General features: G+C 35.4%; 1 protein-coding gene across 5 annotated transcripts in view; it reads right to left on the bottom strand.

Moving 5' to 3' along the window:
• MARCHF1 (membrane associated ring-CH-type finger 1) overlaps positions 1-15,967 on the bottom strand; it is a 247,367-nt gene extending 231,400 nt beyond the window's left edge. For all 5 annotated transcript variants that reach the window (XM_036031937.1, XM_036031938.1, XM_036031940.1 and 2 more), the window contains exon 1: positions 15,801-15,967. In XM_036031937.1, coding sequence (XP_035887830.1) covers positions 15,801-15,911 — 111 coding nt within the window. In that variant the 5' untranslated portion in view covers positions 15,912-15,967. The remainder of the gene's footprint in view (positions 1-15,800) is intronic.
• Positions 15,968-18,786: the final 2,819 nt, after the last annotated feature.

Below are 18,786 nucleotides of genomic sequence, written 5' to 3'. Positions count from 1 at the left end.
ATGTATAATTCAGTTCATACAAAGATTTAATCTAACATATTTTCAAAGTTTTTTTCTTCTTAGTGGCAAGGGAAAATGTCCTTGAAATGTCTTCATCTAAGCTCCCTCATCAGTGAAATGGGAAAAATAATGTAATAAGTCCTCTCTTGGAAGAAAAGTAAAGATGAACTCTGTTTAGTTTGGCACAGTTGCCCTTGGAAGAGGCTGGTGATGGACAACACATGGTGATCTTAGCAAGATTGGGTGAAAACTTCTTTATTTTCTAGTGTCAGGAATTACCATGAAGTTCTCTGGAGTGTTTCCAATAGTAAAGTTAGATAGAACAAGCGTCCCAAGGTCTGGGCAATTCTAAATGTTATTGCTAAATGTTATTCTTGCTAAATGTTAGAATGTAGCCTAGTATTTGGCAGATGCAGCTGTAAACTAGGATGAGTTTGAAAGGAACTCAAGGGGGCAGGAATTGGGATTAAGGGGATTAAGTCTAGACAAAAGAAGAAATCAATATGTAATTGACTGAATAGTGTGTATAAGCAATGACTAACTATGAGAGAGAGAGAGAGAGAGAGAGAGAGAGAGAGAGAGAGGGAGAGAGAGAGACCGCACTTTGTATATGAATCCCCTGTCTCCTTTACTTGCTGCAAGTAAATAAAACTGCCTTGTGATGACCACCATACCACCATATCTTTTTCTTGAACACAACAATCCAAGTGGCAAACCCCTTTGAGTTCTGTTTCCATGTAACTTTGAGTATCAATGTTTCCATGTAACTGGAAGGATCTGACTTTACAGGGACCTGCTCTCAGATCAATACCTCCATGATAGTTGTAATTTAGTTTCTGATGCACACTTACTCTTTACCCTGAACTTCAAGGCTTGTTTACAGATGAACCCTGGTCTCTCTGCTATAAGGAATAAAGTTCCACCCTTGAAATAGGTAGTGGAAGACAAGGAATGAGAAGAGTCCTTCTGGCCAAAGGTGGTAGAAAGGGTAATCATTAGCAGAGGGAAGTGTCCTCCCCAGAATCAGTGATTCTGAGTGGACCATTGGCAGGAAAAGGCACAAAGGCTCCTTCATCATAGGGCTATAACAGAAAAAGGGAAGGAAGGAAGGAAATAAGGAAATAAGGAAGGAAGGAAGGAAGGAAGGAAGGAAGGAAGGAAGGAAGGAAGGAAGGAAAGAAGGAGGGAAGGAAGGAAGGGAGGGGAACAGACTGCTGAGCTCATGAGAATTAGTCCCCTGGAAAACTCACAGAATTACTGAAGAACAATCTGAGGAGGTTAAATTTTACATGAGCAAGTTGAAACAATTTTTTAAAAGATTTTTTATTTGTTTATTTTTAGAGAGGGAAGGGAGGGAGAAAGAGAGAGAGAGAGAAACATCAATGTGTGGTTGCTGGGGTTCATGGCCTGCAAACCAGGCATGTACCCTGACTGGGAATCGAACCTGCGACACTTTGGTTTGCAGCCCACGCTCAATCCACTGAGCAACGCCAGCCAGGATGTTGAAACAATTTTAATATGGGTTTTAATAATTTCTCTAAATATACCATAGGTGTTTTTAGGTTGTTTTGGACAATTAAGAATTCATTATTTGGGGAGGAATATTAAAAAACACCATATGCTTACCATCACAGGGAAGTTGAGTAACTACTCACTGCTAGTTGGTGGCAGATTCAGAATTGAAAATCCATGAATAAAAATTAGAGGAAGTGTTAGGATCAGGAAGTACTGAATTCTTGACCCAGTGCTATTGGAGTTGGCCAAATCATTTAAACATTCTGAGCCTTAACTTGTCTATGACTATCCAAGTAGGAAGTGGCAGAGCTATGGTTCAAATTAAGATAACAAGAACAAAGATTGGCACAGATGCAAAAATAGTAAAATAGTGGATTTAAACACCAAACTTAAAAGTCATTATATTAAACTCAGTTGAAAAGCAAATATTTCCTATGTGGATTAAAAACATATAACTATCAATAAGATATATATGATACAATTTAAATATAATAATAGAGAAAAATGAAAGTATTAATAATGCAAAAGATACATTATACAAAAATATAACAAAAAGCAAGTATAGCTAACCTAATTTCAAAGTAGACTTTAAGTAAAGAATCATTATTTAGAGTAAAGAACATTTATGATTATAAAATGATCAATATATGAGAAAATAAAAATAGAATTGTATGCAACCAATGGCATAGCTTCAAAACAAATAAAGCAAAATCAACAAAATTAAAAAGATAAACTCTGTAATTATAGAGGAAGATATTAATACATCTCCCTGGAACAAATTGTTAAAACAAGCCAACCCAAAGAAAATCAGTGGGAATATAGTATATTTGAAAAATATGAACTGTTTTGGTCTCTCCACTATATGAGAGACTTGAGCTAATTGATTTTGATAAAACATTGCACTTGATTACTGCAAAATACATGTTCTTTCCAAGAACATACAGTACATTTACCAATATTACCATCCAGTGGGAATAAAGCAATCTGAATAAATTTCAAAGGATTAAAATCAATAATGAAATAATAACTAAAAAAAATCCCCTGAAGTTTGAAAGCTAAGAAATATAATTCTAATATGCTATGGGTTAAGAAAAACTCAATGGAAACATGAAATTATTTTGAATCAAATAATAATTTAAATATACATACATATATTTTTTGTATCACAAAGTGACAAAGGAAAAGTTACACTTAGAAGGAAATTTATAACCTGAAAATGCCAGTATTAGAAAAAAAAGTTGATGTGCAGTGTCTCAGGAAATTAAAAAATAAATAACAAATTGGACCCAAAGCAAATTAGGTTAGAGCTTTGTGTCAATACGCCAAGATGGCGGGTTCAGTCTCTAGTCAGGGGACATAACAAGAAGCAACCGATGAATGCACAAATAAGTGGAACAACAAATTGATGTTTCTGTTTCTCTCTCTCTCCCCCCACTTCCTCTCTCTGTCTCAAATCAACTTAAAAAATAGAAGACAGAAACCATTAAATCAAAAGAACAAAAGAATTATAAACAGATATGTAAAGACCAAGACAATTGAATAGGGAAAGAATAGTCTTTCTAGTCTTCCTAGGTAGTGGGACATGGTGCTAGAACAACTGGATTGCGTGAAAACCCACATTTGAATGAATGAATGTGGCTCCCTACTTTACACCATGCACAAAGATAAACTCAAAGAAGCTTACAGACCTGAGTGTACGAGTTAAAACTACAAAACTTTTAGAGGAAAGCACAGGAGTCTGATCTTTGGTTAGGCAGTGATCTCTTAGATACAACACTAACAGCAGAAGCAATAAAAGAGAAAAATGGATAAATTAGACTTCATCCACATGAAAAGCTTTTGTGCTTCAAAGGATGTCATAAAGAAATGGAGAAGACACTTCATAAACTGGGGGAAAACACTTACAAAATATTTTCACATACAGAATAATATAGAGGAGATTTATGTCCAGAACCTATGAAGAACTCTAACCATTCTACCATTAAAAGACAACTAAATAGACATTTCTCCAAAGAAGATATATGGGTGGCTAAAAAACACAGGAAAAGACACTCAGCATCATTAGTCATTCGGCAAAATAAAAATCGAAATCACAATGAACACATCACACACACTGCGACAGCTACAGTCAAAGAGACAGACAATCACAAATGCTGGAGAGAATGTAGAGAAATTGAAGCTCTTATACATTCCTATTGGGAATTTAAATGAAAAACATTTTGGCAGTTCCCCAAATTGTTAATTATAGCTACTATGTGATCAAAGGATTCCACCTATAAATATCTAACCACGAAAATGAAAATATTTGTTTATAAATACTTGTACATCAATGTTCACAACAGTATTATTCACAATAGCCAAGAAGTGGAGACGACCCAAACCCATTGATTAAAGGATAGGAAAGTGTGGTGTATTCATAAAACGTGATACTATTTTGGCAATAAAGAGGAATGAAGTGCTGATAATGCTACAACATGAACAAACCTCAAAAGCATTACTTGTGTGAGCTACTGAGAAGGGAGGAATCTGGAGAGACAAAGCACATTAAGTAGTTTCCTGTACCTGGGGGGTTTGAAGGAGGGCAGTTGAGTGACTTCTAATGGATATAAATTTTGTTTGGGGATGATGAAAATGCTCTAAAATTAGATAAGTTTAAAACTCAGTAAATATACTAAAAACTATTGAAAGGTATACTTTACATGGGTGGACTTAATATTGTTTAAAATACATCTCAGCAGAGCAGTGAAGATAAAAAACAAACCAAATAGAGAAAATTGACAAAGTATAAAATTCATTCTTTGGAAAACATGGGCCAGAACTAGCAAGAAATATCATTATAAAAAGAGACTACTCAAAAATACCAATGTCAGAGAGTAAAAGACGACATCATTACATATTGTATCATCATTTAAAGAACAATATGACCTAATTTGTACTAATAAGTTTAAGAATCTGACACCATTTGGATGAATGGCCATATTTCTAGAAAAAATAATTATCAAAACTGATACAGAAATGAAATAATTGTGCTTTCTAAATTTCTGAACTTTGTTGAAACCTTTTTTCCTTGTTGTGAATGTATTCCTGTTTGTATTTTACAGAATCCCTGGGCGTCTCAGCAAGGAGAGTGTGGGACACTATGCTGAACACGAAGTAGACATTTGAGTAGAAAGGCAAGTAGTTAAAAAAAAGTCAAAGATTTGAGATGGACACTTTTAATCCAATAAGAAAACATCACTTGATCGCTTTTAAATAAGAAGGTAGAATAAAATCAATTTTATTTATAGAGAAGTAGACTTAATCTCTGCTCTGCCATCTCCTTGTGCATAGCAAAATCAATGTACTATAGTTATGCAAAGGTTAGCAAACACATGGCATAAAGACTGGGTAAAAGAATGTGTTTTATAAAAATGTCTTTCACTCAGTATATAATTCTAAAAAGAATTAAAACCAACCACTGGCAGTGGAGCTAGTCATAAGACATTTCAGAAAATATAGTGAACCATGTGGCTCCAGGATGTGATGACACCCGTTGCACACAACTGCACTAATTTCTAAGTTTCCTCTTCCATAGTGAGAGGCAATAACAACAGCAGCAATGTTATGCCCCTTCAACAGTGTTGGTTTGTCTAGTTTCCGTAGGTGAAATTGTTCAACCCATGAAAACAAGGCAGCCGAGTTTCGTTTGTAATCTCATCACAGTACATTTAATAAAATTTGGTTGGTGTGACAATGTGTCAATGAAAGCTGACAAGTTGGTAACTTCAATGTAAAACCCATTTCATTTTTTATCTTTAGAGAATTACTGGATCATTAAATTAAATTTCATTCCTGTGGGCTGCACCAGAAACGTAAAAACCAGGTGTCTAAGTTCTGATTTCTGCATTTGAGTTGCTGGTTCTTAATATGAAATCACAAAGCTGTACTCATGGATTATTCCACCTAATAATTATAGTTGACAATTACTATGGTGATATGAAAATTATTTAATGGGCCATCAACTAAAAGGTTGCTTTTGGCTTTTAATCTAATGGATTGGCTTTGTATGTCAAACAGGCATTTTACTGAAATGTAGTTGATAATTACTAGTATTCGTGAGGATAATTAACTGGTCAATTATTTTACTATAGATCCAACAGATATTTTATCTCTAAATTCATTTTAAACACTATTTACAACTACATTTTATTTGCACTTTAACATTTAGTAGGTACAAATAAAGTCTAAGAAAAGAATACCACTGTTATATAAATTGATACAACACTGTTATAACACTAAATTGAGATATTTCAAATCTTCATGAATTCCTTTGGGCAAGATATTTATCCAAAACCTAAGCTTTTCTGTCTGTGAAATGAAGACTACATAATATATATGTAATAAACATTTATATATGCAAGTGTATACTTTACATATAAATTCATAATATATTAACATATATAAATTATAGTGTACACTTATGTATAAATGTATAATATATATATACATTGTGTATAATATATATACACACATTTTATTTTATATCATTATATTTAACATACCATACTCTAACCAAAAACTTGTGCAAGCCTAAGAACATGTATGCATAACTCACAGAAACAGACAAGAGCGTGGTCATGGCCAGAGGGAAGGGGGTGCGGATCTTGGTGGAGGTGGGCAAAGGGGGGAAATGAGGAAATACATAATAGTGTCAATAATAAAAATAAAGTTTAAAAATTAAATTAAATTAAAAGTTAATTTGTTATACATTGGAAGATATTTACTTATTTAAATAATCATTTTTGTATAAAATGTATGCAACAAATTCAGATTTAAATTTAAGTCTGAATTAGATTTATTCAGATTAAGTAAAACTAAAATTTATCCCTCTAATAAAATCTGTGTTTTTATCTTTCAGCCTTAACTCTGCAGGACAGGGACTTTGTATATTTCCCACAGTGCTGTAATAAGGATGAAATGAGTTGGTAACACATCGGGTGCTCAGAACAGTTCCTGGTGCATAGTATGTATTCAACAGATGTGGGCTTTTATTGCATAATTTTCCCACTGTGTGTTTTGTCAAGTGAGCAAATGCAAATACTAGATGTTGGATATTAAAGCTTAATAAATTGTACCAAAATATTTAGTTAGTTCCACTACCTATAGAAAGTACAATCTTGTATTAGATTCAGTGTATTTCTCTAATCCAGTTCCTAAAGATGGTTCTGTTTACTTACGACACCAAGTAGATAAGATGTCTTTAAAGGCAAACAGAACACAGTTTACATGATAAATGTAAATCAGACAGAATAATAGAATGCCCCTTCCTCTTCTCTCCTTACCACCATATCCCTTATATTACCAGCTCTTAGTGTGGCTTGGGAAACACACGAATCCCCTACCTTAAATAGTTAGGTGCCCATTTAAGGGCTCTTCCAACACCCTTTGGTTTACTCCCCATTCTACTCTAGATCTATTCACTCATTTGTTTTCTTCACTGGGTCTTGAGGATTAAGGACTGTGTCCTTGTCCCCCCCCAATACCATGTATTGATTACATAGCGCTTGGTACATAGCTGCCTCTAAATGAAGAGTAGTTAAATAACAAATGAAGATATTTTCTGAAGAATCATAATTACTATGATTCTAATAGTTTTTAATTCTTCATTGTCTCTGTAATTTATTTCCCTATTCTATTCCTTGATAACAGACAGCTCTGGAGTTCCCATCTATGACTCAACAATGTAGAACCTTGAATACAAACCATTCATTAGGCAGTACAATCACTAGAATGGTGAATTACTAGAGTACTGTTCTAGGTAAACAGACATCATGTTATATCATGTAACCATCTGTCAAATATTTATATGAACAAAATATTCCCTGCGAAGTAGCCTAGAAGACCAGACACAGTTAGAACTCTGAATTCCCACTCTGCCGCTGACCTAATCTTTCTGAACCCTAGTTTTGCTGTCTGTAATGTGAACAGCTAGACCTAGTTTCAGAGTTACCATGAAGTTTTGAGATACATGTCTAAACATTTTGGCATAAAATAAGCATTAAAATACTATTGTTGTATATTAATTATTGAGTTTTGAGATATAAATTTACCTGAGAACACTGTGTTGCTTGTCTTTTGAATAAGAAGACTACAAAAATAGCTCTGGAGTCCTTCAGTTTCACTTTGAATGTTCCATTTATTTCTAGGTTATGATTTTTATGTTGAGGCAAAAACAAGCTGACAAATTTCAAACTAATTGATCCTGCCTGATCCCTTTCCAAAAAGCCTAGCAACACTCGCACCAAAGCAAGGACAAAGAAACCCTTGTTATTTGTGAGTGGAGACAAACAGTGTTCCTCAATTCTACCTATGCACACAGGAGGCCTCTCCTATTTGGGTATACGCAACTCTGTCCACTGGTCCTCAGATAATGAAATCAGGATACTTAAAATCTCATATGTTCTAAACACCATACAGATAGTAGAATTCAACAACTGTTGAGAATTCAGCATCTTTCCGAAGAGTTCACAATTTAGTTTATATCTAAATTAAACAGACATGACACATTTTGATATAGAGCAGCTGTGAACATGGTCTCGTGATTTACTCCCTAGAGGAAAAGAATTCTTCGTATGAGGGGCGTTTTTAGCTCAGTTATTACTATTGTGAATATTCATGTTTTGACACTGTTCAGTAACTATACAATTAACGTTAATATGTGACTTTAAGTGGCACAGAGACTGTAATTTTTTTTCGTGGTGTGATGTTTGAAGCATCAGTCTCCCCCTTTGCATCCTTCAATTCAATCTGTTTCCATAACAACCACTGGGATATATTTTTAACAATTTTGCTTTTTTATAAAAACCCAAGCTCTTGAAGATATAATGTCTTTTATTTAATTTCCCTCATTTGTTTTTTATAGTTATTCTAGTAAAAATTTAGAGTTTATTCACTATTGCCTTTGGCAGTACTTAGTAAAGGCTTTGTAATAGCCATTATAAACAATAACTGATAAATGATCAAATCAGAAACAATTAAAAGGAGAAAGAAAATGAGTTTTTAAAAATCCTGAAAGCTCTATCTGCCCTGATATAATTTATTTTCAGAATGTATAAATTCCATCGCACAATAAACTGGCCCTCTTGCTCAGGGACTGAAAGAAACAAGGGTGAGCCAGTTGAAAATAAGTCAATAGGTTTGATGAGAAACTTAATAGACTCAAACTCCTCTTCCTATTTACCTCACATTTGGTTTCTAAGAGGTTAAGTTTGTGGGGCAATACCAGTCCATTCACTGTAGGCTTATATGTGATTTCCTTCAGCCTGGTTAAACTAAAAGTACACAATGGGAATAATCAGAGGGTGAGGAAGATGACTCCCATAAATATCAACTGGTAAACATAATTTCTTATGAAGAACAAATTTGTACTTCATTCTCTTGTGCATTAAGAAAACTGTATGCAGTCTGGCTGGTGTAGCTGAGTGGATTGAGCATGGGCTGTAAACCAAAGGGTTGCTGGTTCCATTCCAAGTCAGGGCACATGTCTGGGTTGCAGGCCAGGTCCCCATTGGGGGACACGTGAGAGGCAACCACACAGTGATGTTTCTCTCCCTCTCTTTCTCCTTCCCTTCTCCTCTCTCTAAAAATAAATAAAATATTTTTAAAAACCGTCTACAATATTTAAAATTCTCGTCAAAGGCAGCATCATTTTACAACAGAATTTACTTTCTAAAATCATACTCTTCCTTTCTAAAACTTTAACTCCATGTGTCATGGAAATCGTCTCAGAATTCTTTGATTTTTAAAATTCGTTCTTCTGTATTTTAAGACATCTGGCATTTCGAATAAGAAGAAGGTATTTAATATATGAAATATTGTACTTAGTAGACTTTATGAACAAAAAGCAATCACACTTTTGTTCAGTAAATGCTCTCTGTTCAACCTGTTCATCCATTCCACAGATTGCATTAAGTTCCTCTTCTGCTGCACACACCAGAGAGAGGGGTAAATAGGACAGACCTTCTCTTTTTCCACCTTAGAGTCTAGTGTAAAAATATGGAAAATAAACCAACATGCATTCATACCCTTCTGATTGTTTTCAGACAAAGATGAGTTTATGAAAAAAGAAAGCCAGAATGGTAGGGAATGAATGTGTGCAATATTAGGATCAAATCTATTCAGGGTTGTTACGGTAGAGAGGCCAGGCCCTGAATAAAGAAGCTGGCTATGAAAATGTCTAGGGAAAGAAACTTTTAGGCACATAATCTAGTCCATTAATAATACACATATGGTCCCCATACCATGTCCTTTATTTATAAAATAAATATCATCTCCACATTACTAATTTATGAATCACATTGCTTTCTCCCTCAGTTTTATTTGTTAACACCAGTGCATAAAGATAGTTGAGTTGAATCAAATTTTATGGTCATTTATCAAAAGGATGTAATTCTCCACTCCAGTTTAGTGATTAAGTTTTATATATTAGATTCAATACACCATACTGCAATCAGTTCAGTCAATTCCATTGGTGAATGTTATGAAGGCAAATAAGTAAAATATTTTGTTAATTTTAATACAAAATACTTCAACCTATAGACTTTGATATGGCTATTTCCAAAAGCAAATAATACACACTCCACCTCATTTTTACAAGTCTTGGCAAAGAATAAGAAAAAAATATGTCATAGACTCCTCTGTCTATAGCAAAAGATCCACCAGACTTACTTTCCTTTAGGTTTTCATCAAATTTTGCTCTTTTGTGATATTGGTTTTTTTTACTGTTAATATGTCTTATAATTAATGAAAGTTAGGTAATTCTGTGCATTTATTTGTTTATTTTATGTATAATATCCAGGGGATGGCCGTGTTCATTTAATCATATGGAATGGAATTCTAGAGAGTCGGAAGTTTAGGGGCTTATTTCTGCATCACACAAATGTCCAAGCGGGCTGGTTTACTATAAATCAGGAGAAATAATAGTGTGGCCTGTGCGCCATGAGAACAATAAAAAAGCTGATAATGCTGTGACTCCTCCATTAAAATATACAATCCATCTACACGCTTCTAAACGAAGTCAAAATGAAGCACATTGTTTTGATTTTTCATAAACTTAATAAATATGAAATTTGAACCTTCAACATAATGCTCTTATTTTGAAAACAAAAGATACGACACAATTAAACATGAATCATTTTAGATGCTTGTTTTACTTATAAACTCTTGTCAGATTGGGTTAAGAGGTACTTTGTCTAGTCACTTCAAATTTGAGTTTTTAAATGTGTATTGTCAATAAGATATTTCTTATTACTAGACAGAGTTTATAGCAAATTGGAAAAATCTTAGAATTTAAAATCAGACAGAAGTCAGGGTCAGCAATTCACCTCTCCTACTTGTTACTCAGGAGAGTTAACTTTTGACTTAACGTATTTCCAAGTGTAGTATGCAACAACAGTATCACTTCTCATATGGGTGTAAACCTAGAAATTAGAAGGCCTGGGGCCCTATGATTTGCAGTGAATTACATGAATTCTTAACAACATCTCTCTTTCCTTACCATTCAGATAATTAACTTTGTATTGCACACATCTCAGCATGGTCGTGAGCTATAACAAAACATAAAGATCGCTTTGAAAATTATAAAGCTTTATACATATCTCTGACTACCAACCATTTTCATTTGAGTTTTAGTCATATGCATTACAGACTTTTCCTTGAAAGCTTTTTATCTCATCTCTCCTCTTCTGTCTTTCGTACATCAGCAAGCGCCTCAACCCAGACCATGTACAGAAGGCAGGAAAAGGTAAACACATGTGTGAAGTGGCAGATCACCTCTTCAAACACATAGTAACACACCCAGAGTCCATTTATGGCCTCGAAGAATCACTATTGGTTATAAGAAAGTGCTTTTCTCTGGAGTTGTCGCTGACTACCTCCAATGACATTTTTTGCATCTTCCTATTTTGACTGCCATGGATTTTTTTTTCCTCAGAAAGTCTTTCACCTTCCTATTTCTGATTCTTATGACCTCCTTTGCTTTAAAATCGAAACTCTGATTTGATTTAGCAAATTGCTGAAGGGTATAGTCAGTATAAGGTGCTTTGTTTTTAACATTATATATGATAAACTCAGGGGCCCTGTGTTCAAGACCGGCCCCACAAGATGGGAGAAACAGGGATCCCTGAATTCATGACATTGATGAACAAAAGCAAACCTTTATCATATCAAGGTGTTGAAATGTATGAGTTTATTTCTGAAAGCTCATGTTCTTAATTTTCACTCTGAATACTAAGTTTATACTATCAGCTCTAAATCTGTTCTTCTAAATTCCGTTTGAAGGTGTTAGACCTACACGCCTTCCAACCAGATTTCTCCCTTTCCATCTACCTCTTAGGCAGGTTGTGCCAATGCTAGTGCTACAGGAAGCTAGACGACAGGGGGAGAGAGAGAGGATTCACTTCTTACTGACCCTCAGTTTCTCTGAGCGCCATCCCAGTGAGGTTTCTCTAAATCAGCAGTAAAATTTGGGCCCAGTTTCTAAGTTTGTTTGTTTCTTTGTTCGACTCTCCTTGAATCATCTTTATTGCCCCTCCCACTTGAATGTATAAGGATTGAGAAGCGCATCCCCTTCAGCAATCTGGGTCCTCGATCCTCAGAGTCCCTCTTCTGAACCACAGTGTGTCCTGCAGCAGCGGAGAAGCATCCCTCCTCAGTGTGAGGTGCAGCTCTGCGGGGCCCCTCCTCAGCTGCTTAGGTTCCAGTAACTCCAGCCTCCTCCCTGTGCTGTTCCTCTGTATGGTGGTTGTTGCTTCTTGCCATTTCTAAACTTGTGTATACCTTCTTGATTTTTTCGGTGTCCCAACAGCAGATAAAATAATTTTCCAAGTTATATTCTCTGTTAAAAGTATTGGTTTCTGCTTTCCTGATAGTACCTTAACTTTTGTAACTATTCCAATACAGATACTGGTAGCGGAAGAAAGCCTGTGCTATCATAACAAAATCTAAACCATGCAGCACTTGCTTAATGGTTGGGCAACGGGTAGCAAGGAAACAAATTTCATCGGGAGAGGCCCTACCTGCACGATATTTTGACAAAACTCTGAGCAAAGCTGCTGTTTCAATAAGCTTGAGTAGCAGACAGTGGGACTGCTGGGCTGGCAAAAGTCAAAATAGATGGAAAACAAAACAATAATGCATGTTGACTATTACTGTCTACACTGTGCAAGGTATTATAAAAGAAATATGAGCTCAGAAATGAATTACCTAGTGAAAATACAATAGGTTCCTAACCAGGAATAGACCGAAATCAGACATTTCAGAGCTTATTGGACAAAACATCTGGCTTCTTCTAAACCCCAAACAGTGGGACATGGCATTGACATAAGTATTGAGTAACAAACGTCCAATAAAAATTTACATTTGAATAAAGTGACTCAAGGCAAATATGAGATTTAGAACTGAAGTAAAACTTCTCATTTGAACAAAGTATCTCTGGTAAACATCAGGTTAAGTAGGGGGTGGAGGAATTGAGCAAAAAGGAAAAAGGACTCATGGACATGGACAACAGTGTGGTGATTGCTGGGGCCTGGGGAATGTAGGGGACTGAATGGTAATGGGGAAAGAAAGATAACAAAGATTAAATTTTTAAAAAATGTGCTCCACCTTCCTATTTTTCAAGAAAATATTATCTTGAGAGAGAAATATGGGAGAAGAGGAATTGGGGCATCCAAGAAAGAATTCACTCAGGCACATGACTGTCAGGAGGCAAATAGATCACAACCCCATGAATATTTCAGAGGACTGGAGTAGTAAAATACCACGATCCCAGAAATATGACTCTTGAAATATTTAAGACTTACAGCAATTCTTGGTCCCATAATTTCACCCAAACAGGGAAAAAATATTTCAGGCTACACAGCCTCCAATAGGCACTTCACATGTGAACAAGCAGAATAATAGAAAGGAAGAACTTCCCAGGGGGCATTCCTAGAGGCTAGGGGGAACCATGTATAAGGGAATGGACCAAGCCTACTCAGGGGTCCTCCCTGGCCTCTCATTTAGGGAGGCTTTATAAAATGCCCATCCAGTAGGATTTCACCTCTAATTTCCACATGTTTCTGATCCTTTCTCTTCCCAAGCATGAGTGTTTATTGTGGTTTTCCTCTTCCTACTCCTTATCAGTATATCGGGTATAAATGTGTGGTGGGACCTGGTTGCAAAAGACAGGTAATTTAGTCATAGGTGATTCTCCACCACAGGCTTGAGCTGAATCCAGGGACTGAAAGAATGTTTAATGATCTCTCTTGGGATGTAATAACCCTCTTTCATGAGAGGGTAGAAACATGGCATGAATATTTGGCAACTGAAAAGATGGACTGTGGAGAAAAATGGACTAGATGCCCAACTAATTCCATCTGCTTTTCCTGGTCACATAGCTGCCTAACATTTACCAGCCTCTCTTACAGTTCAGGTGCGGCCATCAGACTAGGTTCTGTCCAATGGACAGATGTGCACACATTCAAGGCTGCTCCATAATGGTCCATGCACAACGGCCCATGCAGTCCCGCGCTTGTCCTCAGTGAGCTACGAGGCCGTGTGTGTAAGACGGCACCATCAAAAGAGGAAAAGATTCTGTATCTTTGAATCATTTAACAGTGAAACATCAAGGAGAGCACCTGACCTCTGACATGAGAAAGAAATATTTGATTTTTCTATGTTGAAACTGAGTTTTTGAGGTTATGTTACAGTGGCTGAAGTTTATCCTCCAACAAAGCATTAACTTTTAACAGCTTGATTACTGGATCTAATTAAATTGAGAACTTGGTGTCTCTTTCTTTCTATTAAAAGTGTTTGAATGGGAAGAAAATATCATCAAGAAAGTGAGATAGTATCGTATCGTAGAAAAAGCCTTGGCTTGGGAAGCCTACCTAGCCTCAAGTAATCCTTTTATCATTTACTAGCTAAGGGACACTTGTGGAGTCAATTAGTTTCTCTGGGCCACAGTCTTTACACATCTGTAAAATGAAGCTAATATTAGGTTACCCAATTACAAGAGAAAGCCAAGCCAAATGTTTGCTTAAGGTTTTTTATGGTTTTGATCTCTGACTCTGCAAAATAGGAATTAAGCACTAAAGCCACTTTAATGAAAGCACTGAAGTCTTTTTTTACTTTAAAATTTTTAGCTACTGCATGATACCTGACAAAGTCCAGCTCCATGAATAAATAATGTGTAGCACGTGTTTCAATGGTGTTAACACATTCCAAGCAGCTATACTTAAAAGAATGAGATGACACAGTGTGGATGATAATTTCAAAGAATCTGTTCCCTAGAACTTTGACCATCCAATTGCTTTGCACACATTTCTCCACACCCTCAGCCCCCTGAGATGATGAAATTAAGCAAGACTTCCCCAACTATGTTTTGTCAACGGAAGCCGTCCCCTTGAGATGGTTTCTCTTATATCCACTCCATGTTTGCTCAAGATAATTATTTCTGTGCAAAATAACAAATTATCAAATGACTCAACATTAAAAACAAATCTAAAATCTTTGCTCATATTTAATTATATGTTCATCAACTAATAAATTAGGCTAATGAAAACACTTATTTTTATAACAGGTGAAACAATAACTAAAACTTTTCTAATATGATGAAATAAAACTTACAGACTAAATAGAGTCTTTTAAATAAAAATGAAGAATGTTGCAGCAAAAATCTAAACAAACAGCATATAAAACCCCTTTTGCTAATGAGTTTTCTTTTCCTAATCGCTGCAAAATAATGGCTATTTGAAGCTAAGCGCTTAAGCATAAAGCAGATTACTAAACATAAAGGACTATAGTATCGAATTGTTTTCAAATCAATTTTGCTATTATTTAATTTATAATTTCATGTAAAATAATACTTTTGAATCCCTTTTTCAGACATTTTATAATGTATATTAAAATATGTGATTCTGATTTTTCATTGTTTTGGGGTAACTTCACTTGTTTTGCTCCATTGATTCCATTACACAAGTATAGGATACAAGATGTATACTAAATAGCTAACATCCATGACATAACGGAAGGATACAAAAGTAGAAAGAAAAAAAAATTGTTTAATCTGAATTAAACACGATTATTATATGACACTGATATTTCTATTAGTATCCATTAACTAAACAATCCATGGGAACAATATAACACAAAAGCAAATACTATTGTACACAAGAACAATGTGTTCCCAGAAAGTCAGCCCTCTCCCCATGTCCTCAGTCCCCATTTACACAAGAGCTATTTGGAGATAAAAATAACTTTTCACTCACCAGTGTGGAGGTTTGTGAGGCATCAGCCAAATCCCCTGAGATCTCAGGCGTTCGGGTGTTGCTGGGAACTCTGTGAGGGTTACGGGCTATCGCTTCACACCAGCCCAGCATTTTCTCCTTCCTCTTATCCCTTTTCAATTTCTGAAATTCTGAAAATAATTTACATTCCCTGAAACAGGTCACTTATTTTGGTTGTCTATTTTTGGAAAATGTACATAATTTAAATTAAATAAGCAATCTAATGAAATACCAGTGGAGACATTTTGTTTTAACCAGAGGTTATGGGGAAGAATAGAATATGCTGATTATTAAAAAATATCCCAGAGCCACAGAGGAATGAAAACCGTATACATCTATTCAATGAGCTTAATGGGTTTACCCCAATTTATGACCCCTCTAGACTGTGGGAATTCCTTGCACCAGGTTCTAAGTGTTATCTTCAGGAACCAGTTTATAGCATGTTCTTAACTTGGGAGCTAAGAACAGACCCAGTTCCTGATATCGCTCCCTATTCAATGACATCTGACATTTGACACAGATTTTCAGCTAAATGGCCTACAAATGCAGAATAACCTGAACACAGGCCAGTGACAAAGATTACTCATTCCAGCAATGTATGCTTATCTACCTTGTAAAGTTCTTCCAACAACAGAAGGAGAAATTTTAGTGCAAACATGGTGAACTTAGTATATGACATCAATTACCAGTATAATGTTTAAAAGATAATAATTTTAAAAATCTCCTTGCTATCTCATGAGTACAAATATTCCACAACTCTTTCTAGCTTTCTAGAACTTCCCATTTGGGGAAAATGTTTTTGGTGTTTGAAAAAGTGTATCAGCATTGACTTTTAACATAATGGAGAAAACATTCTTTCCCTTGTAAAGTTTTACAGCCTACTTTTCCACTCCACCACCCTCAGTAATTAGAAATAGTTTATTGCAGGTCTTTAGTTAAATGTATTACACTGTCAATTAAATATCAAAAATAATGTGGAGTAATTATTTTTCACAGCATCAAAAGCAATTAGCAATCTGGTGGTTTATAACATTTCAGGGATTCATAATAGCGCATTTCATAGCACTAAGAAAAGTAACATAAAGAAAGGTTGCACTAACAGATTGATGAGTTATTACTCTAAATGACAAAATATTCAAGTTAAATGGATCTGAACAATGTAAATAGGGAAGTTATAAAAAATTAATAAAAATTAAGTCTAAGATATTCAATGGAATGGATTTCTTAATAAGACTGGTGATTGGAATAAATCATTCATTTCTGGTACAGGGAAATGTTGAGGGACCTTGAAAACAACTGTTTAAATGGGCAACAAATTATTAATGCTTGCCCTTTCAAACACATTGCTTGAGATTTTATCAAAAATTCTTATTTGTTATACAAAATCTGTATATACAGCTAATTTGCCCTCCACAAAAAGTAAATATTTCTGCATTCCCTGACACAGTATCTTGGTTACTCATCAGCTTTAAATTACATTTCTTGAAGTGTGCTAAGAGTAGATGAAAATTAGTAACTTTATTCAAAGGCAAGAAATCATTATGCTATGATTCATAATGACCAAAACAGTATAATCAAGTATAAACAAATATTCTACTTGTAAATAATTTGCCACTAATTCTCTGAAAATTTTAACTTTATAATTAAATAGCACTTTCATACTTATAATAAAATGTGGAATTCATGCATGAATAAAAAGTATAATAACATAGCTCACAAAATGATATCAGTACCCATTCTGGGATATGTTTTTAAAGCCTGCTAACTTCTTATTTCCCATTCAGTTTCAGAGATTAAATAAAATAGTTTCATTTCACTCGCAGCATGCTTTCATGGTGATGGCAGTGGCCATAGCCATGTTCCTCCCGATTCAGCCAACATTAATCCATAAGGGTTTATTGAGCCCCTAGTATATTATAGGCACTGAACAAGGCATGGGAGAGTCACAAGGTGAGGATTACTTTCGTTTTTGTTTTGAGTTAAATTCATTGCAATATGCTAGACAATTTCAAAATTCAAGAATAACTAAGATCTTTCAGATCCACCAAATTTTAGATTTGTAAACTTAAATTTGTTAAACTCCATGGCGATTTCCAGCTCCTCCTGATCTTAGATGTCTTCCCTGAAGTTGACTTGTGCAAATCATCCTTTTGAGTTGTTTTGATGAATTGCTAACATGTCATCATGACAGAGCTAGTAAACTTCTGATTACAATTGCTGAAGTAGTATAATAAAATGTCAACTGCATTGTAGTTTTGTTTTGCATGTAAGAGTTATTATCTTAATTCTAAAATGATTAGGTAGGCTCAATAATTCAATAAGATAAATACAAACTTTTTTTTAACCTAAACAATGTGTTCATAACCATCTTGAAATGTTTACCCTGGCCACTGTACTACTGTTCCCTGTTGGAGGAAAACAGAAACAAAACATGATACAAGGCTATGGAAGTCTGGAAAGCTTATAATTGAACGTGGACATATCCATGGGAATATTTACAAAGAAATTGAATTTGTGAAATGACAAGTGGAATCTCACCACAAGCTTTACTTTAGCTTTTAATTATATGAGTGAAGACTATATGAGAATGTGTTGGGGACTGCCCTGCCTGGTCTCAGGAAGCTGTAACCCCCCCATGACTTAGGCTGAGTGACAGACCTCCGGACCAGGAGCCACTAAGGAGACAAAACTTATTTCCCTGACATGAACACTGCCTGTTCTGTGCCTGGCCTCCTAGGCTTGATCAGTTAGCCAATGATGGGTAAGATTTCACACGGACGGGAATCGCCTAAGATAGGCACAATCATGTAGAGGCCTCAGGGTAGAGACTCGGGGCTATGGAAATGAAGAGGTAATAGACATCAACCCCTGCCCCCTTGGCTTTGTCAAAGCCTGAGTCCTTGTTCTTAGATGTGAGAAATCCTAGTCTCCTGGCTGCCTTTGTCTCCTCTGCCGGACTCAGGCCTGC

The sequence above is a fragment of the Phyllostomus discolor genome, chromosome 8 (genome assembly GCF_004126475.2).
Source record: "Phyllostomus discolor isolate MPI-MPIP mPhyDis1 chromosome 8, mPhyDis1.pri.v3, whole genome shotgun sequence".
NCBI classification, from domain to species: domain Eukaryota; kingdom Metazoa; phylum Chordata; class Mammalia; order Chiroptera; family Phyllostomidae; genus Phyllostomus; species Phyllostomus discolor.
Note: the sequence above shows the minus strand (reverse complement) of the source record. Positions and strands in the feature narration are given on the sequence as shown.